Source organism: Vulpes lagopus, chromosome 3, assembly GCF_018345385.1.
Source record: "Vulpes lagopus strain Blue_001 chromosome 3, ASM1834538v1, whole genome shotgun sequence".
In the NCBI taxonomy this organism is placed as follows: domain Eukaryota; kingdom Metazoa; phylum Chordata; class Mammalia; order Carnivora; family Canidae; genus Vulpes; species Vulpes lagopus.
In genome coordinates this window covers 84345593-84367222 of record NC_054826.1, presented here as the reverse complement: position 1 = coordinate 84367222, position 21630 = coordinate 84345593, and the positions used below count along the sequence as shown (strand labels likewise).

The following is a 21630-nucleotide window of genomic DNA, read 5'->3' as shown; positions in this document are numbered from 1 at the left end:
GACTCCTGCACCCAGATGTTTAAAGCAGCAATGTCCACAATAGCCAAACTTTGGAAGGAGCCTCGGTGTCCACCGAAAGATGAATGGATAAAGAAGATGTTGTCTATGTATACAATGGAATATTACTCAGCCATTAAAAATGACAAATACCCACCATTTTCTTCGATGTGAAGGAACTGGAGGGTATTATGCTGAATGAAATAAGTCAATTGGAGAAGGACAAACATATGGTCTCATTCATTTGGGGAATATAAAAAATAGTGAAAGGGAATAAAGGGGAAAGGAGAAAAAGTGAGTGGGAAATATCAGAAAGGGAGACAGAACATGAGAGACTCCTAACGCTGGGAAACGAACAAGGGGTGGTGGAAAGAGAGGTGGGCGGGGGTGGGGGTGACTGGGTGATGGGCACTGAGAGGGGCACTTGATGGGATGAGCACTGGGTGTTATGCTGTCTGTTGGCAAATTGAACTCCAATAAAAAAAAATTAAAAATAAATAAATAAAAGAAATGGTAAAAAGAGACAAAGGTCATTACATAATAATAAAGTTCTCAACCCATAAAGAAGATATAACAGTTGTAAATATTTATGCACCCAACATCAGAGCACTGAGATATATAAAACAAAAACTAACAGACATAAGAGGAGAAATAAACAGTAATACAAGAATAGTTGGGAACTTTAATACCCCACTCTCAACAATGGATAGATAATCCAGATAGAGATTCAATAGGGAAACAGCAGGTTTGAACGCTATAAACCAAATGGACCTAACAGACATATACAGAACATTCTATCCAACAGCAGGAGAATACATATTCTTCTCATGTGCCCATAAAATATGTTCTAAGATAGGCCATTTGTTGGGCCACAAGTCAGTAAATTAAAAAAGACTGAAATCATATCTAACTACACCAGCATAAAACTAGAAATCAATAACAAGAGGAAAACTGGAAAAATCACAAACACATAGAAATTAAGCAATATTCTCCTGAACAACCAATGGATCCAAGGAGAAATGAACGGGAAAATTAAAAAGTTTCTTGAGAAAATGAAAACAAAACACACATACATAACTTGTGGGGTGCAGTGAAAGCAGTTCTGAGGGAAGTTGATACAAATAAACACCAACATTAAGAAGCAAGAAAGAGCCCAGGGTGCCTGGCTGGCTCAGTCAGAAGAGTAGGCAACTCCTGATCTTGAGGTCATGAGTTTGAGCCCCAAGTTGGATGTAGAGATTACTTAAATAAATAAAACTTAAAAAGGAAGGAAGGAAGGAAGGAAGGAAGGAAGGAAGGAAGGAAGGAAGAAAGAAAGAAAGAAAGAAAGAAAGAAAGAAAGAAAGCCAAATAAACAACCTAACCCTGTACATTAGGGAACTAGAAAAAGAAGAAGTTCCTTTTGACCCAAAGTTAGCAGAAGACAGGAAATAATAAAGATTGGAGCAGAAATAAATAGAGAACAGAAATACAATAAAAAAGATTAACCAAACTAAGGGTTGGTTCTCTGGAAAGATAAAGTTGACAAACTAACCAATTAGCTGGACTAAGGAAAAAAGGGAGAAGAACCAAATCAAAATTACAAATGAAGAAAGACACATTACACTTGATACCACAGAAATACAAAGGATCATAGAGGCTACTGTGAACAGTTGTATACCAACAAACTAAACAGCCCAGAAGAAATGGAAAAATTCTTAGAAACATATGACTGACCAAGACTGACTCAGAAAGAAATAGAAAGTCTGAATAGATCAATTATTAATAAGGAGATTGGATCAGTAATAAGAAATCTGCCAACAAAGAAAAGCCCAGATGGTTTCCCTGGTGAATTTTACCAAACACTTGAAAAATTTACTCCAGTCCTCCTCAAACTCTTCCAAAAAACTGAATAGGAGGAAACATTACCCAATTCATTTTATAAGGCTAGGATCATACTGAAACTAAAACCAGAAAATGACATTATTAGAGAACTAGAGCCAATCCTCACAAATAAGGATGCAAACACTCTCAATAAAATACTAGCAAACTGAATTCAGCAGTATATTAAAGAGATGATTCACCATGATCAAGTGAAATTTATCCCTGGGATGCAAGGATGGTTCAACGTATGCAAATCAATCAGTGTGATATACCACATTAATGGAATGAAAGAAAACAATCATATGATCATCTCAAGAGAGCAGAAAAAGTACTTGACAAAATTCATTTATCGTAAGACTTCCAAACAAATTAGGCATAAAAGGAACACATCTCAACAACAAAAAAGGGCCATTTATGACACACTTACAGCTAACATCATCTCAGTGGAGAAAGGTTGAAAGCTTTTCCTCTAAAATCAGGAACAAGACAAGGAAGCCCACTCTCATCACTCCTATTCCACCCAGTACTGAAGTCCTTCCTAGATCGGACAATAAAAAGAAATAAAATGTATCAGAACTGGAAAGGAAGCAGTAAAATTGTCTCTATTTGCAGATGACATAATTTTATATACAGGAGATCCTAAAGACTCAACTAAAAAATTCTTAGATCTCATTAAATTCGGTAAAGTTGCAGGCTACAACATGCATCTACAAAAGTCAGTAGCATTTTGTACACTAACAATGAATTTTCTGAAAAAGAAATTAAAAAATTGATCTCTTTTATAGTAGCATCGAAAATAATAAAATACTTAGGGATAAATTTAACCAAGGAGGTGAAAGATCTCCACTATAAAAAACATGAGAAATTGATGAAAGAAATCAAAGAAGACACAAATAAGTAGAAAGGTATTTTGTGTTCATGAATTGGAAGAATTAATATTGTTAAAATGTCAATACTACTTAGGTGCCTGGGGGGCTCAGGTGGTTAAGCATTTGACTCTTGACCTCACCTCAGGTCTTGATCTTGGGGCCATGGGTTCAAGCCCCATGTTGGGATCTATGCCCTGCATCAAGCGTACTTTAAAAAATAAAGCCTTGGGATCCCTGGGTGGCGCAGCGGTTTGGCGCCTGCCTTTGGCCCAGGGCGCAATCCTGGAGACCCGGGATCGAATCCCACATCAGGCTCCCGGTGCATGGAGCCTGCTTCTTCCTCTGCCTGTGTCTTTGCCTCTCTCTCTCTCTCTCTGTGACTATCATAAGTAAATTTTAAAAAATTAAAAAAAAATAAAGCCTTGATATTACCAAAAGTCATTCATAGATTCAATGCAGTCCTATCAAGATCCCAGTGGCATTTTTGCAGAAGCAGAAAAAAACAATCCTAAAATTTATATGGAACTGCAGAAGACCCTAAGTAGCCAAAGAAATCCTGAGAAAGAAGAACAAGGCAGGAAGCATCACACTCCCTGGTTTCAAGCTATACTGTAGAACTGTAGTAATCAAAACTGTGTAAAACTAGCATATAAACAGACAAATAGACCAACGGAACAGAATTAAAAGCCCAGAAAAAAAAACCCAAGCATATATGGTCAACTAATATTTGTCAAGGGAGCCAAGAGTACTCAATGGAGAAAAGATGGTCTTCAATAAATGGTGCTGGGATAACTGGATCTTCACATGTAAAAAATAAAACTGGGCCCCTATCTTATACCATTCACAAAAATTACCTCAAAATGGATTAAAGACTTAAATATAAGACATGAAACCATTAAACTCCTAGAAAAAACATAGGAATAATGCTTCTTCACATGGGCCTTGGTAATTATTTATTAGATATGAACCTAAAGCACAAGTAACAAAATAAAAATAAGTGGGCCCACATCAAACTTTTGTACAAAAAAGAAACCATCAATGAAGTGAAAAGACAACCAATGGAATGGGAAAAAAATATTTGCAAAGCATATATCTGATAAGGGGCTAATATCCAAAATATATAAAGAACTCATACAACTCAATAACTAATAATAATAATAACCCTACTTTTAAAAATGGGCAAAGGACATTTTTTCAAAGAAGACATATAAAAGGCCAAGAGGCCCATTAAAAGGTGCTCAACATCACTCATCATCAAGGAAATGCAAATCAAAACCACAGTGAGCTATCACCTCACACTGGTTAGAATGCCTGTCATCAAAAAGACAAGAGGTAGGGGCACTTGGGTGGCTCAGTCAATTAAGCCTCCAAGTCTTGATTTCAGCTTGGGTCATGATCTCAGTGTTATGAGATTGAGCCCCATGTCTGGCTCTGTGCTCAGCACAGTCTGCTTAAGATTCTCTCTCCCTCTCACTCTACACCCCACGCTTGTTCTCACATGCATTCTCTCTCTCTCTCTCTCTCTCTCTCTCTCTCTCTCTCTCACACACACACACACACACACACACACACACAAACAAAAAAGAGGTAACAAATGCTGGTGAGGATGGAGGGAAAAGGGACCCTTTTACACTGTTGGTGGGATTATGAACTGGTATGGCCACTATGGAAAACAGTATGGAGGATTCATAATAGAACTTCCATTCAAATTCAAGATTCAGGGGTTGCCTGGGTGGCTCAGTGGTTGAGCGTCTGCCTTTAGCTCAGGGTGTGATCCTGGAGTCCCTGGATCGAGTCTCATATCGGGCTCCCTGCTGCATGGATCCTGCTTCTCCCTCTGCCTGTGTCTTGGCCTCTCTCTCTGTGTGTCTCTCATGAATAAATAAATAAAATCTATTAAAAATTTCAAAATTCAAAATAGAACTACCATGAACTACTGTGATTCAACAAGTCCATTTCCATAACTATATCTAAAGGAACCAAAAACACAAAGTCAAAAAGATATCTACACCCCTATACTCCTAGCAGCATTATTTACAATAGCCAAGGCATGAAAACAATCCAAGTGTCAATCAATGGATGAATGTATGAAGAAGTTGTATACATACCATTCAAACACAATAGGTGTGTATATGTATGTGTATATATATGTGTGTGTGTGTGAGTATACAATATATATACAGTGTATTATATACATATATTGTAATATATAATGTAATATGTGTACATTGTATATATATAATCGGATATAAGTAGACATACACAATGGAATGTTATTCAGCCATAAAAAAAAGTGAGGAAATCTGTTTGCAACAACATGGATGGATCTTGAAGACATTATATTAAAATGTCTTACTTTTTAGCATAGTAAGACACTGGACATAGGCGTTTAAAAAGAATGAATTTCTAGTTATAAATACAAGGGATGTAATATACAATGTGGAGACTATAGCTAACACTGTTGTATGACATATAGGAAAGTTATTAAGAGAGTAAATCCTAAGAGTTCTCATCAAAAGGAGAAAATTTTTTTCTTTTTTTCCTTTCTTTTTATTGTATCTACATAAGATGATGGATGTTAACTGAACTTATTGCAATAATCATTTCATAATATATGTAAAGAAGCCATCATGCTGTATGCCTTAAACTTATGCAGTGATAGATGCCAGTTATTTCCCAATAAAACCAGAAAAATGGATTTTAAAAATGGTAAAAAAAAAAAAAGATAAAATGACACAACACAGCTAACATTTTTTTTATAATTGCTCAAATATTGTTTCCTCTTTGAGAGCCAAGAGATGGTTATTTTCATAAATTCATTTTGTAAAATGAATTTTCCTAAAGCAAAATTTAAATGGAAATATCCTATTTTTGGGGTTTTTTAAAAAATTTTTATTTATTATTTATGTATTATAGTCACAGAGAGAGAGAGAGAGAGAGAGAGAGGCAGAGACACAGGCAGAGGGAGAAGCAGGCTCCATGCACCGGGAGCCCGATGTGGGATTCGATCCCGGGTCTCCAGGATCGCGCCCTGGGCCAAAGGCAGGCACCAAACCGCTGCGCCACCCAGGGATCCCCTTTTTGGGGGGGGTTTAAAAAAGATTTTATTTATTTATTCATGAGAGACAGAGAGAGAGAGAGAGGCACAAACACAGGCAGAGGGATAAGCAGGCTCCAAGCAGAGAGCCCAACGTGGGTCTCCAGGACCACACCCTGGGCTGAAGGCGGCACTAAACCGTTGAGGCACCCAGGCAGCCCAAAATCTATTTTGAACATACAACCCACGACTAACTTTTACCAATATTTAGTTGCCATCCCCCACCTCCAATAAAAAAAATAAAGTCAAAAAGAGCCCAGCTTTTTGCTGCCACCTACAGTTAGAAAATGTAATAGCTTTCTAAGTGCACAGGAATGACTTGCATGAAGAACTGGAGCTTTGGATAGGTTGACCATAAGCCCTGATTTACGGAAAGTTCCTGTCATCATGGCATCATTCATCCAACATAGCATTTGTCCTGTCCCCTATTTTTCCTCAAAACTCTGATTTGGATAATTAATTATACGGTTATTACTGGTTCTTTCCATGCATCATTTACAATACCCAAATTACTCTCATCTCTCCTACCTGAATGCACACACTCACTCCTTCTGTCTGACCTCCTTCCAGCTCCAATCTTTCTCTTTCCTATCTTTACAACCACGCTTCTTGAAAAAGTGATCCATACACCATCTGCATTTCATTGTGCCATATTCTTCCCTCACCTCACAGTACCCTTCCTTCCACAGTACCCTACCCTTCTTTTCCTCACCTCACAGTAGCCCTAACTACCCCTTCAAACTACTAGTTAGCTTCCAACCACCAAATGAATAAATGCTTTTCTTTGTCTTGGTCAGTTTGGGCTACTGTAACAAGTACCAGAGACTGGGTGGCTATAAACAACAGAAATGTATTTCTCACAGTCTGAGATCAGGGTGCCAGCGCAGTTGGGTTCTAGTGAGTCCTCTCCCAGGGTGTAGACAGCCAACTTCTTGTTGCCAAAGACAGTAAAAGAGAGTGACTAGCTCCCTGGCCTCTTCTTATGAGGACACTAATCCTACCATGAGGACTCCACTCTCAGGATCTAATTCCAACTCAAAGGCCCTACCTGAAAATCTACCACATGTGGGATTAGATGAATTTAAGGGGAAGACATTCATTCCACAAGACTTTACCTGGCTTCATATCTTGACAACCCTGAACACAGGTGTTCTCCCTCCCCATCTCACTTCTTGTCTTCTGTGACACAATCTCTTTTTCTCTTGTGTTTCAGCTTCTTCTCAATGTCCTTTGTAATTTCCTTTTCTTCTGCTCACACCTAAATACTCATGTCTCTGTTTGTCTTTGTTCTGCACACTCTCCCTGGGTAGGCACACCCTGTGAATCCTACTACAGTCACCTTGATAAGATTCCCAAAATCATTCATTCATTCATTCATTCATTCATTCAAATAGTGTATGGATCATGGGGAGCCTGGGTGGTTCAGTTGGTTAAGCATCCAACTCTTAATTTCAGCTCAGGTTATGATCTCAGGGACCTGAGTGCGAGCCTCTGTACTCAGTCAGATATCTGCTTGAGATTCTCTCTCTCCCCTCCCCTGAAATAAATAAATAAATAAATAAATAAAACCAATCTTTAAAAAAAAATGTAGTGCCAGTCACTGCTTCAGGTTCTGGGATATATCAGTGAACAAAAAGGAGGAGGAAATCTTCCTGCTCTATATGGACAATAAGACAATAAACCATAGACAAAATAAATAAGCAAACTGAACAGTATGTTAGAGAGTAAGAAGTGTCATAGAACAGAGTAATGAAGACTGGTGGGATGGAGATTGAGTTTTCAATGGAATGAACAGGGAAGACTTCATGGAGGAAGTAACACTTTAGGTGACTTGAAGGAGGAGGAATGAGTCATGAAGCTATCTGGAGGAATAGCTCCAGACTATTCTGTTTGGTCAAACAGTCAAAGATCCTGGGGCAGGTGTGTACCTGTCATATCCGAGGGGTGGCAAAGAGACCAGTATGGCTCTAGAACAAAGCAAATGAGGGGGAGGGTGATAGGAGATGAGGTGAGAGGTATAAGGTACAGGACCTTAGATTACACAGGGCCTGTAGGCTAAGGACTTTGGTTTCCCTGTTAATGAACTGGTGCGCCATCACAGGTGGCTCTTTCAGGTTGAGAAATGGCATGGTCTTGTTTAAATCTTAACAGAATCACTGTCTCAGGTTAGTTTTCCAGGGAAATAGACTCTGGAGGTCACCTTGTACACAGGAGTTTTATTGAGGACTGCTCCTGGGGACAATTATAAGGGAGCCAGGGAAGCAGAATCAGACAGAAGATGAAGTTGAACTGTGACACAGCTATGACAGAGGCCATGGGATGGCTCCTCAGAGTTATCCCAAATCTTTTTACCCCTATTTAACTAATCATTGCTTGCAGGTGTCCCTAGGGGACCATTGGGCAAGGCAGTAGTACCCTTCAGCTAAGAGCAATTCCCAGAAAGCAATGCAAGTAGTCATTAGCAGTCAACACTCAACACACAACATTTTTGTAGGACAGAATGATTGGGTGGGCCTAAGAAGGATTCTAATATTCTCTTGTTTACATTTGTAATTACTTGCATTTATTATGATAAGCATGCATTTGTTTTGTAATTAAACATAATGTTCAGGGAGAAGGGCAGTAACTATGAAAAGTGATTATAAATTTCATCAGAAATTATATATCTGTGAAAAAAATAAGGGTATTGGGGGAGAGAATTGCCCTCTGGATTATATTATAAAACTACAATCATTAAAATATCACAGTGCTGATATAAAGACAGATTAATGCAAAAATATGGCTCAAAACCAAATACTAATATGTGTAAAAATTTTAACAATGCTAGATTAGGTGGGATGGATAGAAACTTACCTGTTAAAGGCAAACATACACGTTGGCACAATGCCAGTATGAAAAAAGAGTCTTAAAATAATATTTAAAAAGGAAGTGGGGGGGCAAGATGGTGGAGGAGTAGGGTCCCCAAGTCACCTGTCCCCACCAACTTACCTAGATAACTTCCAAACCATCCTGAAAACCTATTAATTCGAACTGAGATTTAAAGAGAGAACAGCTGGAAAGCTACAAAGAGAAGAGTTTGCATTTCTAACAAGTAGGAAGACAGGAAAAAAATAAAAAATAAAAAGAATCAGGTGGGGAGGGCCCCCGGGAGCCGGGCTAAGGCGGGGCGAGAGCCCCCCGACAGGAGAGCCCAGCCCCGGAGAAGCAGGAACTTTAAAAATCCGCACCGGATTCTCCCGGACAGAAAGGCACTCAGCAGGGAAACCGGCGGGACCGCAGGAGGGGTAGTGGGGGCCCCAGGCTCCCGGGGTCACCAACAGAGGAGGGGCGCCCTGGGGAGAGCGCGCACACCCGGCCGAGCGGTACAGGGCTGGAGCGCCCGGCGGCCCGGGAGCAGCTCGGAGGCGGCTCCGCGGAGGGGGCTGCGCGGCCCGGGAGCGCGATCCCAGCAGCGCAGGCCCCGGAGCCCAGGGCACGGGGGACACAGCCCAGGACCCTGCGCTCCCCCTGGACAGGCCGAGGCGGGAGGGCCCAGGACAGCGAGGACGCGCCTGCCGCTAGGCGGCCCCCAGCTGTGCAGCTCAGCACCCCACAAACCCGGGAGCATCCAGGCCCGCGTGGACTGGGAGCTGCGGGGGTTCCTGCGGGAGCTGACTCCAGGGCTGGGGAGCTGGCTGCTGCCAGCGGTGGTGTCCCTCCTGGTGTCACCCTGTGCCTGGGACGGAGCAGGGCCGCCAGGGGGCAGGGGCCTCATGGAGTAAACAGCTCCCACTGAGCCGTGCACCTGGCATGGGGCGGGGCAGTGCCCCCAGGTGCAGGCACCTGAGAATCAGCCCAGCAGGCCCCTCCCCCAGAAGACCAGCTGCAAGGACAGGGGAAGAGCAAGTTCTTGGCCGAGCAGCACTGGAAAGCTCCAGGGGATGTTGAGGGATTTACAGTATATAGAACCAAAGGATATCCCTCCTTGGTTTTGTTTTTGTTTTTTCTTTTTTTTCCTTCATTTTTCCAGTACAACTCCTTTTTCACCACTCTACACTGAGCAAAATGACTAGAAAGAAGAACTCACCACAAAAGAAAGAATCAGAAACAGTACTCTCTGCTACAGAGTTACGGAATTTGGATTACAATTTGATGTCAGAAATCCAGTTCAGAAGAAGAATTATAAAGCTACTGGTGGCTCTGGAAAAAAAGCATAAAGGATTCAAGAGACTTTGTGACTGTAGAATTTAATTCTAATCAGGCCAAAATTAAAAATCAATTATATGAGATGCAATCCAAACTGGAGGTCCTAACAACGAGGGTTAATGAGGTTGAAGAATGAGTGAGTGACAAAGAAGACAAGTTGATGGCAAGGAAGGAAGCTGAGGAAAAAAAGAGAAAAACAATTAAAAGACCATGAGGAAAGGTTAAGGGAAATAAATGACAGACTCAGAAGGAAAAATCTACATTTAATTGGGGTTCCAAAGGGGACCAAATATGACAGAGCACCAGAAAGTGTATTCGAACAAATCATAGCTGAGAACTTCCCTAACTTGGGGAGGGAAACAGGCATTCAGATCCAGGGGATAGAGAGATCCCCCCCTAAAATCAATAAAGACTGCTCAACACCTGACATTTAATAGTGAAACTTGCAAATTCCAAAGATAAAGAGAGGATCCTTAAAGCAGCAAGAGACAAGAGATCCCTAACCTTTATGGGGAGAAGTATTAGGTTAACAGCAGACCTCTCCACGGAGACCTGGCAGGCCAGAAAGGGCTGGCAGGATATATTCAGGGTCCTAAATGAGAGGAACATGCAGCCAAGAATACATTATCCAGCAAAACTCTCATTCAGAATAGAAGGAAAGATAAAGAGCTTCCAAGATAGGCAGAAACTATAAGAATATGTGAACACGGGATCCCTGGGTGGCGCAGCGGTTTGGCGCCCGCCTTTGGCCCAGGGGGCGATCCTGGAGACTCGGGATCGAATCCCACGTCAGGCTCCCGGTGCATGGAGCCTGCTTCTCCCTCTGCCTATGTCTCTGCCTCTCTCTCTCTCTCTCACTGTGTGCCTATCATAAAAAAAAAAAAAGAATATGTGAACACCAAACTAGCTCTACCAGAAATATTAAGGGGGACTCCGTAAAAGAAAGAGGAAATCCAAGGAAACAATCCACAAAAACAGGGACTGAATAGGTATCATGATGACACTAAATTCATATCTTTTAATAGTATCTCTGAACATGAATGGGCTTAATGACCCCATCAAAATATTAAGACCCATCTATTTGCTGTCTATAAGAGACTCATTTTAGACCTAAGGACACCTACAGCCTGAAAATGAAAGGTTGGAGAACCATTTACCATTCAAATGGTCCTCAAAAGAAAGCAGGGGTAGCAACCCTCATATCAGATAAAGTTTATCCCAAAGACTAGTAAGAGATGAAGTGGGACACTATATCATACATAAAGGATCTATCCAACAAAAGGACCTAACAATCATGAATATTTATGCCCCGAATGTGGGAGCCACCAAGTATATCAATCAATTAATAACTAAAGTAAAGATATACTTAGATAATAATACACTTACACTGGGAGACTTCAACACAGCGCTTTCTGCAAATGACAGATATTCTAAGCACAACATCTCCAAAGAAGCAAGAGCTTGAAATGACACACTAGACCAGGTGGATTTCACAGATATTTACAGAACTTTACATCCAAACACAACTGAATACACATTCTTCTCAAGTGCACATGGAACTTTCTCCAGAATAGACCACATACTTGGTCACAAATCAGGTCTTAACTGATACCAAAAGATTGGGATTGTCCTCTGCATATTTTCAGACCATAATACTTTGAAACTTGAATGCAATCAAAAGAAGAAATTTGGAGGAAATTCAAGCACATGGAGGTTAAAGACCATCCTGCTAAAAGATGAAAGGGTCAACCAGGAAATTAGGGAAGAATTAAAAAGATTGATGGAAACTAATGAGAATGAAGATACAACCATTCAAAATCTTTGGGATACAGCAAAAGCAGTCCTGAGAGGGAAATACATCGCAATACAAGCATCCCTCAAAAAATTGGAAAAAACTCAAATACACAAGCTAACCTTGCACCTAAAGGAACTGAAGAAAAAACAGCGAATAAAACCTACACCCAGCAGAAGAAGAGAGTTAATAAAGATCCAAGCAGAACTCAATGAAATAGAGACCAGAAGAACTGTGGAACAGATCAACAAAACCAGGAGTTGCTTCTTTGAAAGAATTAATAAGATAGATAAACCATTAGCCATCCTTATTAAAAACAAAAGAGAAAAACTCTAATAAAATCACGAATGAAAAAGGAGAGATCACAACAAATACCAAGGAAATACAAACGATTTTCAAAATATATTATGAGCATCCATACACTAATAAATTAGGCAATCTAGAAGAAATGGACGCATTTCTGGAAAACCACAAACTACTAAAACTGGAATAGGAAGAAATAGAAAACCTGAACAGGCCAATAACCAGGAGGAAATTGAAGCAGTCATCAAAAACCTCCCAAGACACAAAAGTCCAGGGCCAGATGGTTTCTCAGGGGAATTCTATCAAACATTTAAGGAAGAAACAATACCTTTTCTACTAAAGCTGTTCTGAAAGATGGAAAGGGATGGAAAACTTCCAAACTCATTTCTATGAGGCCAGCATCACCTTAATTCCAAAACCAGACAAAGACCCCACCAATAAGGAGAATTACAGACCAATATCCCTGATGAACACAGATGCAAAAATTCTCAACAAGATACTAGCCAATAGGATACAACAGTACATTAATAAGATTATTCACCATGACCAAGTGGGATTTATCCCCAGGATGCAAGGTTGGTTCAACAGTCATAAAGCAATCAACGTGGTAGATCATATAAACAAGAGAAAAAACAAGAACCATATGATCCTCTCAATCGATGCCGAGAAAGCATTTGACAAAATACAGCATCCATTCCTGATCAAAACTCTTCAGAGTGTAGGTATAGAGGGAACATTCCTCAACATCTTAAAAGCCATCTACGAAAAGCCCACAGCAAATATCATTCTCAGTGGGGAAGCACTGGGAGCCTTTCCACTAAGATCAGGAACACGACAGGGATGTCCACTCTCACCACTGCTATTCAACATAGTACTGGAAGTCCTCGCCTCAGCAATCAGACAACAAAAAGATATTAAAGGCATTCAAATTGGCAAAGAAGAAGTCAAACTCTCCCTCTTTGCAGATGACATGATACTATACATAGAAAACCCAAAAGACTCCACCCCAAGATTGCTAGAACTCGTACAGCAATTTGGCAGTGTGGCAGGATACAAAATCAATGTCCAGAAATCAGTGGCATTTCTATACACTAACAGTAAGACTGAAGAAAGAGAAATTAAGGAGTTAATCCCATTTACAATTGCACCCAAAAGCATAAGATACCTAGGAATAAACCTAACCAAAGAGGTAAAGGATCTATACCCTAAAACTACAGAACACTTCTGAAAGACATTGAGGAAAACACAGAGATGGAAAAATATTCCATGTTCATGGATTGGAAGAATTAATATTGTGAAAATGTCAATGCTACCCAGGGCACTTTACACATTCAATGCAATCCCTATCAAAATACCATGGACTTTCCTCACAGAGTTGGAACAAAGTATCTTAAGATTTGTGTGGAATCAGAAAAGACCCCCAATAGCTAGAGGAATATTGAAAAAGAAAGTGAGAGCCGGGCACATCACAATGTTGGATTTTAAGTTGTACTACAAAGCTGTGATCATCAAGACAGTGTGGTACTGGCACAAAAACAGACACATAGAGCAATGGAACAGAATAGAGAACCCAGAAATGGGCTCTTAACTCTATGGTCAACTAATATTCGACAAAGCAGGAAAGACTATCCACTGGAAAAAGGACAGTCTCTTCAATAAATGGTGCTGGGTAAATTGGACAGCCACATGCAGAAGAATGAATCTAGACCATCTTTTACACCATACACACAGATACACTCAAAATGGATGGAAGATCTAAATGTGAGACAAGAATCCATCAAAATCCTAGAGGAGAATATAGGCAACAGGCTTTTTGAACTTGGCCACAGCAACTTCTTGCAAGATACATCTATGAAGGCAAAGGAAACAAAAGCAAAAATGAACTATTGAGAGTTAATCAAGATAAAAAGCTTCTGCACAGCAAAAGAAACAGTCAATAAAACTAAAAGCCTACAGAATGTGAGAAGCTATTTGCAAATGATATATCAGATAAAGGGCTAGTATCCGGGCAGCCCGGGGGGGGGGGGGGGGGGGGGGGGGCCTCAGCGGTTTGGCGCCATCTTCAGCCCAGGGTGTGATCCTGGAAACCCAGAATCGAGATTCACGTCCCGCTGCCTTCATGTACCCTGCTTCTCCCTCTGCCTGTGTCTCTGCCTCTCTCTCTCTTTCTGTGTCTGTCATGAATAAATAAAAAAAATCTTTAAAAAAATAAATAAAGGGCTAGTATCCAAGATATATAAAGAACTTATTAAACTCAACAGCAAAGAAACAAACAATCCAATCATGAAATGGGCAAAAGACGTGAACAGAAATTTCACCAAAGAAGACATACACATGGCCAATAAGCACATGAGAAAATGCTCCGTATCACTTGCCGTCAGGGAAATACAAATCAAAACCACAATGAGATACCACCTCACACCAGTGAGGATAGTGAAAATTAACCTGAGAGGAAACCACAGATGTTGGAGAGGATGCGGAGAAAGGGGAACCCTCCTGCACTGTTGGTGGGAATGTGAACTGGTGCAGCCACTCTGGAAAACTGTGTGGAGGTTCCTCAAAAAGTTAAAAATAGACCTGCCCTATGACCCAGCTATTGCACTGTTGGGGATTTACCCCAAAGATTCAGATGCAGTGAAGCAGCAGGACACCTGCACCCCGATGTTTCTAGCAGCAATGCCCACAATAGCCAAACTGTGGAAGGAGCCTCGGTGTCCATCGACAGATGAATGGATAAAGAAGAAGTGGTCTATGTATACAATGGAATATTACTCAGCCATTAGAAACGACAAATACCCACCATTTGCTTCGACGTGGACGGAACTGGAGGGTATTATGCTGAGTGAAATAAGTCAACCGGAGAAGGACAAACATTATATGGTCTCATTCATTTGGGGAATATTAAAAATAGGGAAGGGGAATAAGGGGGAAAAGAGAGAAAATGAGAAAATCAGTGAGGATGACAGAACATGAGAGACTCCTAACTCTGGGAAACGAACAAGGGGTTGTGGAAAGGGAGGTGGGAGTGGGGATGGGGGGACTGGGTGATGGGCACTGAGGGGGGCATTTGATGGGATGAGCATTGAGTATTATGCTACATGCTGGCAAATCAAACTCCAATAAAAAATATACTAAAAATAAAAATAAATAAAATGGAAGTCATCTAAACATGGATAAAGTTTTATGCACAGAAGTGCTAATATTATTGATTATATTGGGAAAATGGAAACAACCCATAGGTCCAATAATAGGGAACCAGGTAATTCACTTGTGCCTTACAAGTGAATACAATATTCAAAGTTATATTTCCTAAGACTATTATTTAAATGTGTAATGCTTATTTGTTAGGTGAAATAAATGGCTATGACTTTATATTTACAGTATGCTTGCAATTTTTTTTTTAATGAAAATGAGCCTAGGTGGCTCAGTTGGTTAAAGCATATGACTCTTGGTTTCAGCTCAGGTCATGAACTCAGGGTCATGAGATTGAGCCTCGCATCAGGACTCTGTGCTTGGCAGGGAGTTTGCTTAATATTCTTTGCCTCTGCTCCTCCCCTCCCCTCCTCAAATAAATAAATAAATCTTTTTAAAAATTAAAATAAAAAAATAAACAAAATGCCAAAAAAAAAACAGTATGTTTTTTATATTTTTCTGTAGCTTCCAAATTCCTTTTTATAATCATGTATTACTTTTGTAGTCAGAAAAAAAAATTCTTCTCCAGAGCCTTCCAGATAAAATCCAAATTCCTTAGCATAGCATGTGAGGATGACCTGGCCTCTGTTTTCTGGCCACTGCTCACCATTCTCCAGTCCTAACTTTACGGTCATGCCAAATTGTTTGCATTTCCCTAATTGCAATGTCATCACTATCTAGGGGTTATTTGGGTTTTTGTTTGTTTGTTTGTTTGTCTTTTAAAGATTTATTTATTTATTTGAGAGGGGGATGGGGCAGAGAGAGAGGGAGAGACAGTCCCAAACAGACTCCCCAATGAGTGTTGAGCCCAAATCAGGGCTTGATCCCACAACCCTGAGATCATGACCTAAGCCAAGACTAAGAGTCAATCTCTCAACCAACAGCTCCACCTAGGTGCCCCTGGTTAGTTGTTTTTATTATTATTTTATTTATTTATTTATTTATTATTTATTTATTTATTTTTGTCTAAGGTGCTTTTTTTTTTTTTTTTTTTTTTTAAGTAGGCTCTACATCCAGCAGCAGTGTGGGGCTCAAACTCACAATCCCAAGATCAAGAGTCACATGCACCAGTGACTGAGCCAGCCAGGTGACCCACCTAAGGTGCTCTTAAATGCCTCTATTACCCTCTGGCCTTCTTAACTGGCCTCTTTGATTTTAAGCCCCAGCGCTGTGTTTTCAAGGGAGAACCTCTTCTGGGGTTGGTCAGGTACCTCCTGCTCTATGTGGCCACAACATGTGATTCCTTTTTCATATTACACTGAATTGCAACTATGGTGATCAACCATCCTGGTTTGCCTATTCCTCATCCTAATTCTCTGTTAACTTGTTCACATCTTAAACTATGAGTACCTTTTGACTACACAGGCTGTTCACATCATCTCTGGGTTTTTTTTTTTTAATTTTTATTGTTTCCATTACACACATTGTCTCTCTTACAATCTTTACCCCTCTTAGTCTTGAGTTTATTAGAGGGTAATAGATGACAAGTAAATGGAAGGTCACTGCTCCTATCAACAAGTGACAGAGCAGCTCCCACTGTGGTGAGATCTGCAGAACTATAAAGTTATTCAAAGCTCTGTCTGTTATAGGCTTGTCAGAACACCACTGAAGATCCCCCTATAGGTTAAAGCATTTTGGTGATTGGAAGGAACGACATCTTAATTAGCTAATGTCAAACATTAGGATGGTTTTGTTTATTCCCCCTTTCAGTTCTCATTATAACTTTGAACAGTTATATAAATACTATTTAATACTGCAGTAGCCCCATTTCACTCCTGTATTCCCAAGTCCCCCATCCTGCTCTGTTTTTAGTATTTTTTGTCACATTTACCATCATCTACATGCTTTTAAAATGAATTTCTCTACTTGCTATAGTCTACAGTCTGCCCCACCCCCACCACTCCAGGACAGGGATCTCTGTTCTGTTCATCAATTTATCCCAAGTACCTATGACCAAAGTGCCTGGCACATAATAGATGCTCAATTAAGGATTTGTTGAATAAATAGATCTGCCTAAAATAGAGATTATTTCTTTTTTTGAGTTATCTCAGTATAATTTGTGAACCACAAAATGAATGCTTTAGGACATCAACAGAGGCCTTTTTCTACCTTTCTTTTTGTAAATTTGCTGCCCAGGGTCCCTGTGCAGCCCACCCATGGGTGCCCAGAGGCAGAGCATCTGCCGGTCAGGCACAAGAAGGCAATCCACGGGGCTATGCCCAGCACTGGAGTGGCCTCAACCACATGCTCCACACCTGGCCTGGCCACTTACCATCCCAGAAGTTGGGGATTACCACCAGCAGTACATCTTATGTGAATGAGTGTGCCCCTTTTACTATCCTTCTTAAAGATGAAAAATATGATACCTTTAGTAACAACCAATTATTACTTTCACAATTTCCTTCATTAAAATGTAGAGAGAAGATTGGCATAGTTCCTTTTTTTTAAATTTTTTTTTAAATTTTATTTATTTATGATAGGCACACAGTGAGAGAGAGAGAAGCAGAGACATAGGTAGAGGGAGAAGCAGGCTCCATGCACCGGGAGCCCGACGTGGGATTCGATCCCGGGTCTCCAGGATCGCGCCCCGGGCCAAAGGCAGGCGCCAAACCGCTGCGCCACCCAGGGATCCCGATTGGCATAGTTCCTAAACAAAGAATTTCAAACAAGAAATTTGTACACATTACACATCCTCCTTCCTTTTTGCTATATCTAAATGACATTCTGGAAAGGGAGCACACAGATCTTGGTGACATTTGCCCAAGAACCACAATGATCACAGCCCACTAATTCTGTTTCCCACAAGAAAATATTGTTCTTTCTTGTCTTGGGGGTATTCAGGGGCCATAGCAAATATGTAGGGGCCCCTAGACTCCCCAAACTGTTTAGAAACATATTGTGGTAGCCAGCCTATATCATGACCCACAATGATCCTCAGTTCCTGGTACTCACACCTTTGTGTGATCCCTCCCTTCTACAGTGAATTGGGGCCAGTGTTCTATTCATTCTGTGTAATGCGTCACTCGGCGGTCGACTTCTTTACCAACTTCTTTCGGTAGAATGAAAGTGGTGATTGGAAGGAACAATGTGTGTCATGCAAGGCTTCATCATAAAAGGCATCACAGCCATCTGCACTGGTTTCTTGGATCTACAGCTCTTGGGGAAGGAAGCCACTATGGTATTGGGACATCAAAGCATCTTGTGAGAGAAACCCATTTAAAGAGGAATTTAGGCCAAAAGGCAGAACCAACTTGCCAGCCACAGGAGTGAGCCACTAGGAAGCTGATTCCCCAGCACCAGTCAAGCCTTCAGATGAGCACAGCCCCAGCTGACATCTGCCTTGCAACTTTATGGGAGACCCTGAACCAGAACTTACCTCCCAAATTCCTGACCCACAGAAATTGTGAAAGATAATAAATATTGTTGTTTTAAAAGTTTTAGAGTAAGGGGCACCTGGGTGGCTCAGTCAGTTGAGCATCTGCCTTTGGCTCAGATCATGATCTTCTGGGATCTAGCTCTACTTTGGGCTACTTGCTCAGCAGGGACTCTGCTTCTCCCTCTCCCTCTGTTCCAGCCCCCTCCCACTTGTGTGCTCTCACTCTCTCTTGCAAAAAAATAAGTACAATCTTAAAAAAATGTTTTGGGGACGCCTGGGTGGCTCAGTGGTTGAACATCTGCCTTCAGCTCAGGTCGTGATCCCAGAGTCCTGGGATCAAGTCCCACATCTGGCTTCATGCAGGGAGCCTGCTTCTCCCTCTGCCTAGGTCTCTGCCTCTCTGTGTCTCTCTCTGTCCCTCATGAATAAAAAAATATTTTTTAAAAGTTTTGGAATAACTTGTTAAGTAGCAATCAGTAACTACAAATCCCTTTAAAGGGAAAAAAAAAATCATTTCTGACCTTACTTGGTAATTAAATTGTTTTTATTATTTTAAGTACAAGTGTATAGTATGAACACCTTAGGCTTACAGCTTTTTTACAACTAGTAAACAGATTTTAAAGTTAAATAGAGGGGCGCCTGGGTGGCTCAGCGGTTGAGCACCTGCCTTTGGCCCAGGGCGTGATCCTGGAGTTCTGGGATCGAGTCCCGCATCAGGCTTCCTGCATGGAGCCTGCTTCTCCCTCTGCCTATGTCTGCCTCTCTCTGTCTCTCATGAATAAATAAATAAAATCTTAAAAAAAAAATAAAGTTAGAGTACCGGCAGCATTATAAAACATTCAGATAAGAAGTAACTTCAGGGGTGCCTGGCTGGCTCAGTTGGTAGAGTATGCAACTCAGTCTCCACGTCATGAGTTCAAGCCCCAAGTTGGGCATGGAGTTTATTTAAAAAAAAAAAAAAAGTAATTTTAATAGTTGTTTTGGTGAGATTAAATTGTCACTCAGTGAGACTATGGTACTGACAGTGCCTGAGATATCTCCTCCTGCATCGTTCAGTTACTTGAATAAATTCAATTTTTTCCCTTAAGTTTCTTTGAAATAGATTTTCTGTGGCCTTCAACCAAGACTTTACTCCACAATATGGTTACTTTCTGTTGCCACAACTTGTGCAAATTAAAAAAAAGAAAGAAAAGAAAAAAGAAAAACGAAACACCATCATGCGCCAGGCGTTTGTTTTCATCCCTCCCTCCTCCTTCTTAGCGGGGGCAGCCTTGACCTCGGCCTCGACCCGGCTCTGGTCCTGGGGCCCGGCTGCAGCAGGCAGGCCCTGGTCTCGAGCTGGGGTGCTCAGATCCTTCCCACGGGCCGCTCGCAGCCCGCGTCTTGGACTGTCACGGCTCCGTGTTAGAAGAGGTGTCGTCTTGCTCTCCCCAGTCTGGATCCGGGGCAGGTGCAATTTTACCCTCGCCTGGACCATGGCTCGTACCGCCCAGCTCGACCTCTGGTGAGACCCCTGGTGAGCCGTGTCCTGAGCTCCCAGGGGACGCCGCCGGGCTGGAGCCGCGTACGCAGCGCACCCGCACTCATGCTCGCGGGGTGATTCACCGCGGAAGACACGCGCCTCCCATGGCCTCGGCCCGCTCTTCCGGCCAAGGAGGCCTCAGCAGGGTCCCGCCTGCTAGAGAAGGCGGGCGTTCGCACAACCGAGCTCTGCGCGACTTAAAACAGGCGTCACTCAGGTCTCCTTTAAATCCGAGGCCGCGGGCAACCTTCGCCTCGGCGGTTTCCCCCCCGCAGTTGTGCTGGCCACCGACCACTCGACGCCCCGCCCCGCCTCCCCTCGGCTCTCGGGAGGACGTAGGCGTCAGGAAGGGACGCGCATGCTCCAAGTGGGGCTTCGCGCTTCCCCTCCGCGACCGCCGAGTGACGCAAAGCAAGTGCATGCGATCATGGGAAATGTGGTTTTCGCGCCTCGGGACCACCGGGGTGCGCTCCCTGCGTAGGCCCAGAACAGGACTTCAGCTCCCGGCGGGCCTGCGGGCGCGGGAGGGGACGCGAGAGGAGGGGGCGGGGCGAGGGGGCAGGGGGCGGGGCGAGGGGGCAGGGGGTGGGGCCGGGGGAAGGCCAAGCGGAGGGGGCGGGGTCTGGCCGGCTGAGGCGCCGCCGCCCGCGGTTGGAGGAGCCTGAGGCGCGGGGCCGAGAACCGCGAGGAGTCCGGACGGCGGCGGGAGCGAGGGCCGGCGTGCCCAGAGGGGTCGCGCGTGCGTCGGCCCTCGCCCCACGGCCTTGCTCTCCGCGGGTCCCCTCCCTCTCCGCCGGGACGCGGGAGAGCCCGGCGCGTGGCGGGGGCGCGAGGTGGAGCCGGCGGGGGCGGCCAATGCGAAACTGGCTGGTGTTGCTGTGCCCGTGTGTGCTCGGGGCCGCGCTGCACCTCTGGCTGCGGCTGCGCTCCCCGCCGCCCGCCCGCGCCTCCGGGGCCGGCCCCGCAGGTGAGGTCCTGGGGCCGCGCGGGCCAGGAGGCCGTGAGGGGAGGGAGGCCGCGGCCGAGCCCCCGGGCGGCTTACTCCGCCGAGTCCCGGAGCGGGCAGCGGGCCGAATGCGACCCGCCGCAGGCGAGACAAACGGCCCTTTTCATCCTCGGGGCGGCAAACCGGGCAGCCTCGAGGGCGCTCTTCTCGCTTGGCGTCGGCGCCGCTTCTCACCTCGCGCTTCCCTGCCCGCCCCGCGAGCCGTCTGTCCCCGGGCCCGGTGCGAGGCGCCCGCCCGCCCGCCGGCCCCGGGAGCAAGACCTTGCGCGCCCGGCCCTGCCCTGCCCTGCCGCCGGCCGCTCCCTCCCCAGGCGTCGGCCTTGCTCGCTCCACGGCCTGGGCCATGCCCGAGCGTGCTTGCGAAGGCGGGTGTTGCGTTTGAGGATCACTTTGCCGTGAGAATTTACTGCATTTTGTTTTCTTTGGAA

General features: G+C 43.3%; 1 protein-coding gene across 3 annotated transcripts in view; it reads left to right on the top strand.

Moving 5' to 3' along the window:
* The first annotated feature begins 20808 nt into the window (after positions 1-20808).
* The window catches only part of B3GALNT2 (beta-1,3-N-acetylgalactosaminyltransferase 2), a 58348-nt gene continuing 57526 nt past the window's right edge, over positions 20809-21630 (top strand). For 2 of the 3 annotated variants that reach the window (XM_041750421.1, XM_041750420.1), the window contains exon 1: positions 20809-21163. In XM_041750421.1, the coding sequence (XP_041606355.1) occupies positions 21052-21163 (112 nt within the window). In that variant the 5' untranslated portion in view covers positions 20809-21051. The remainder of the gene's footprint in view (positions 21164-21630) is intronic. The other variant, XM_041750419.1, reaches the window with a different exon arrangement.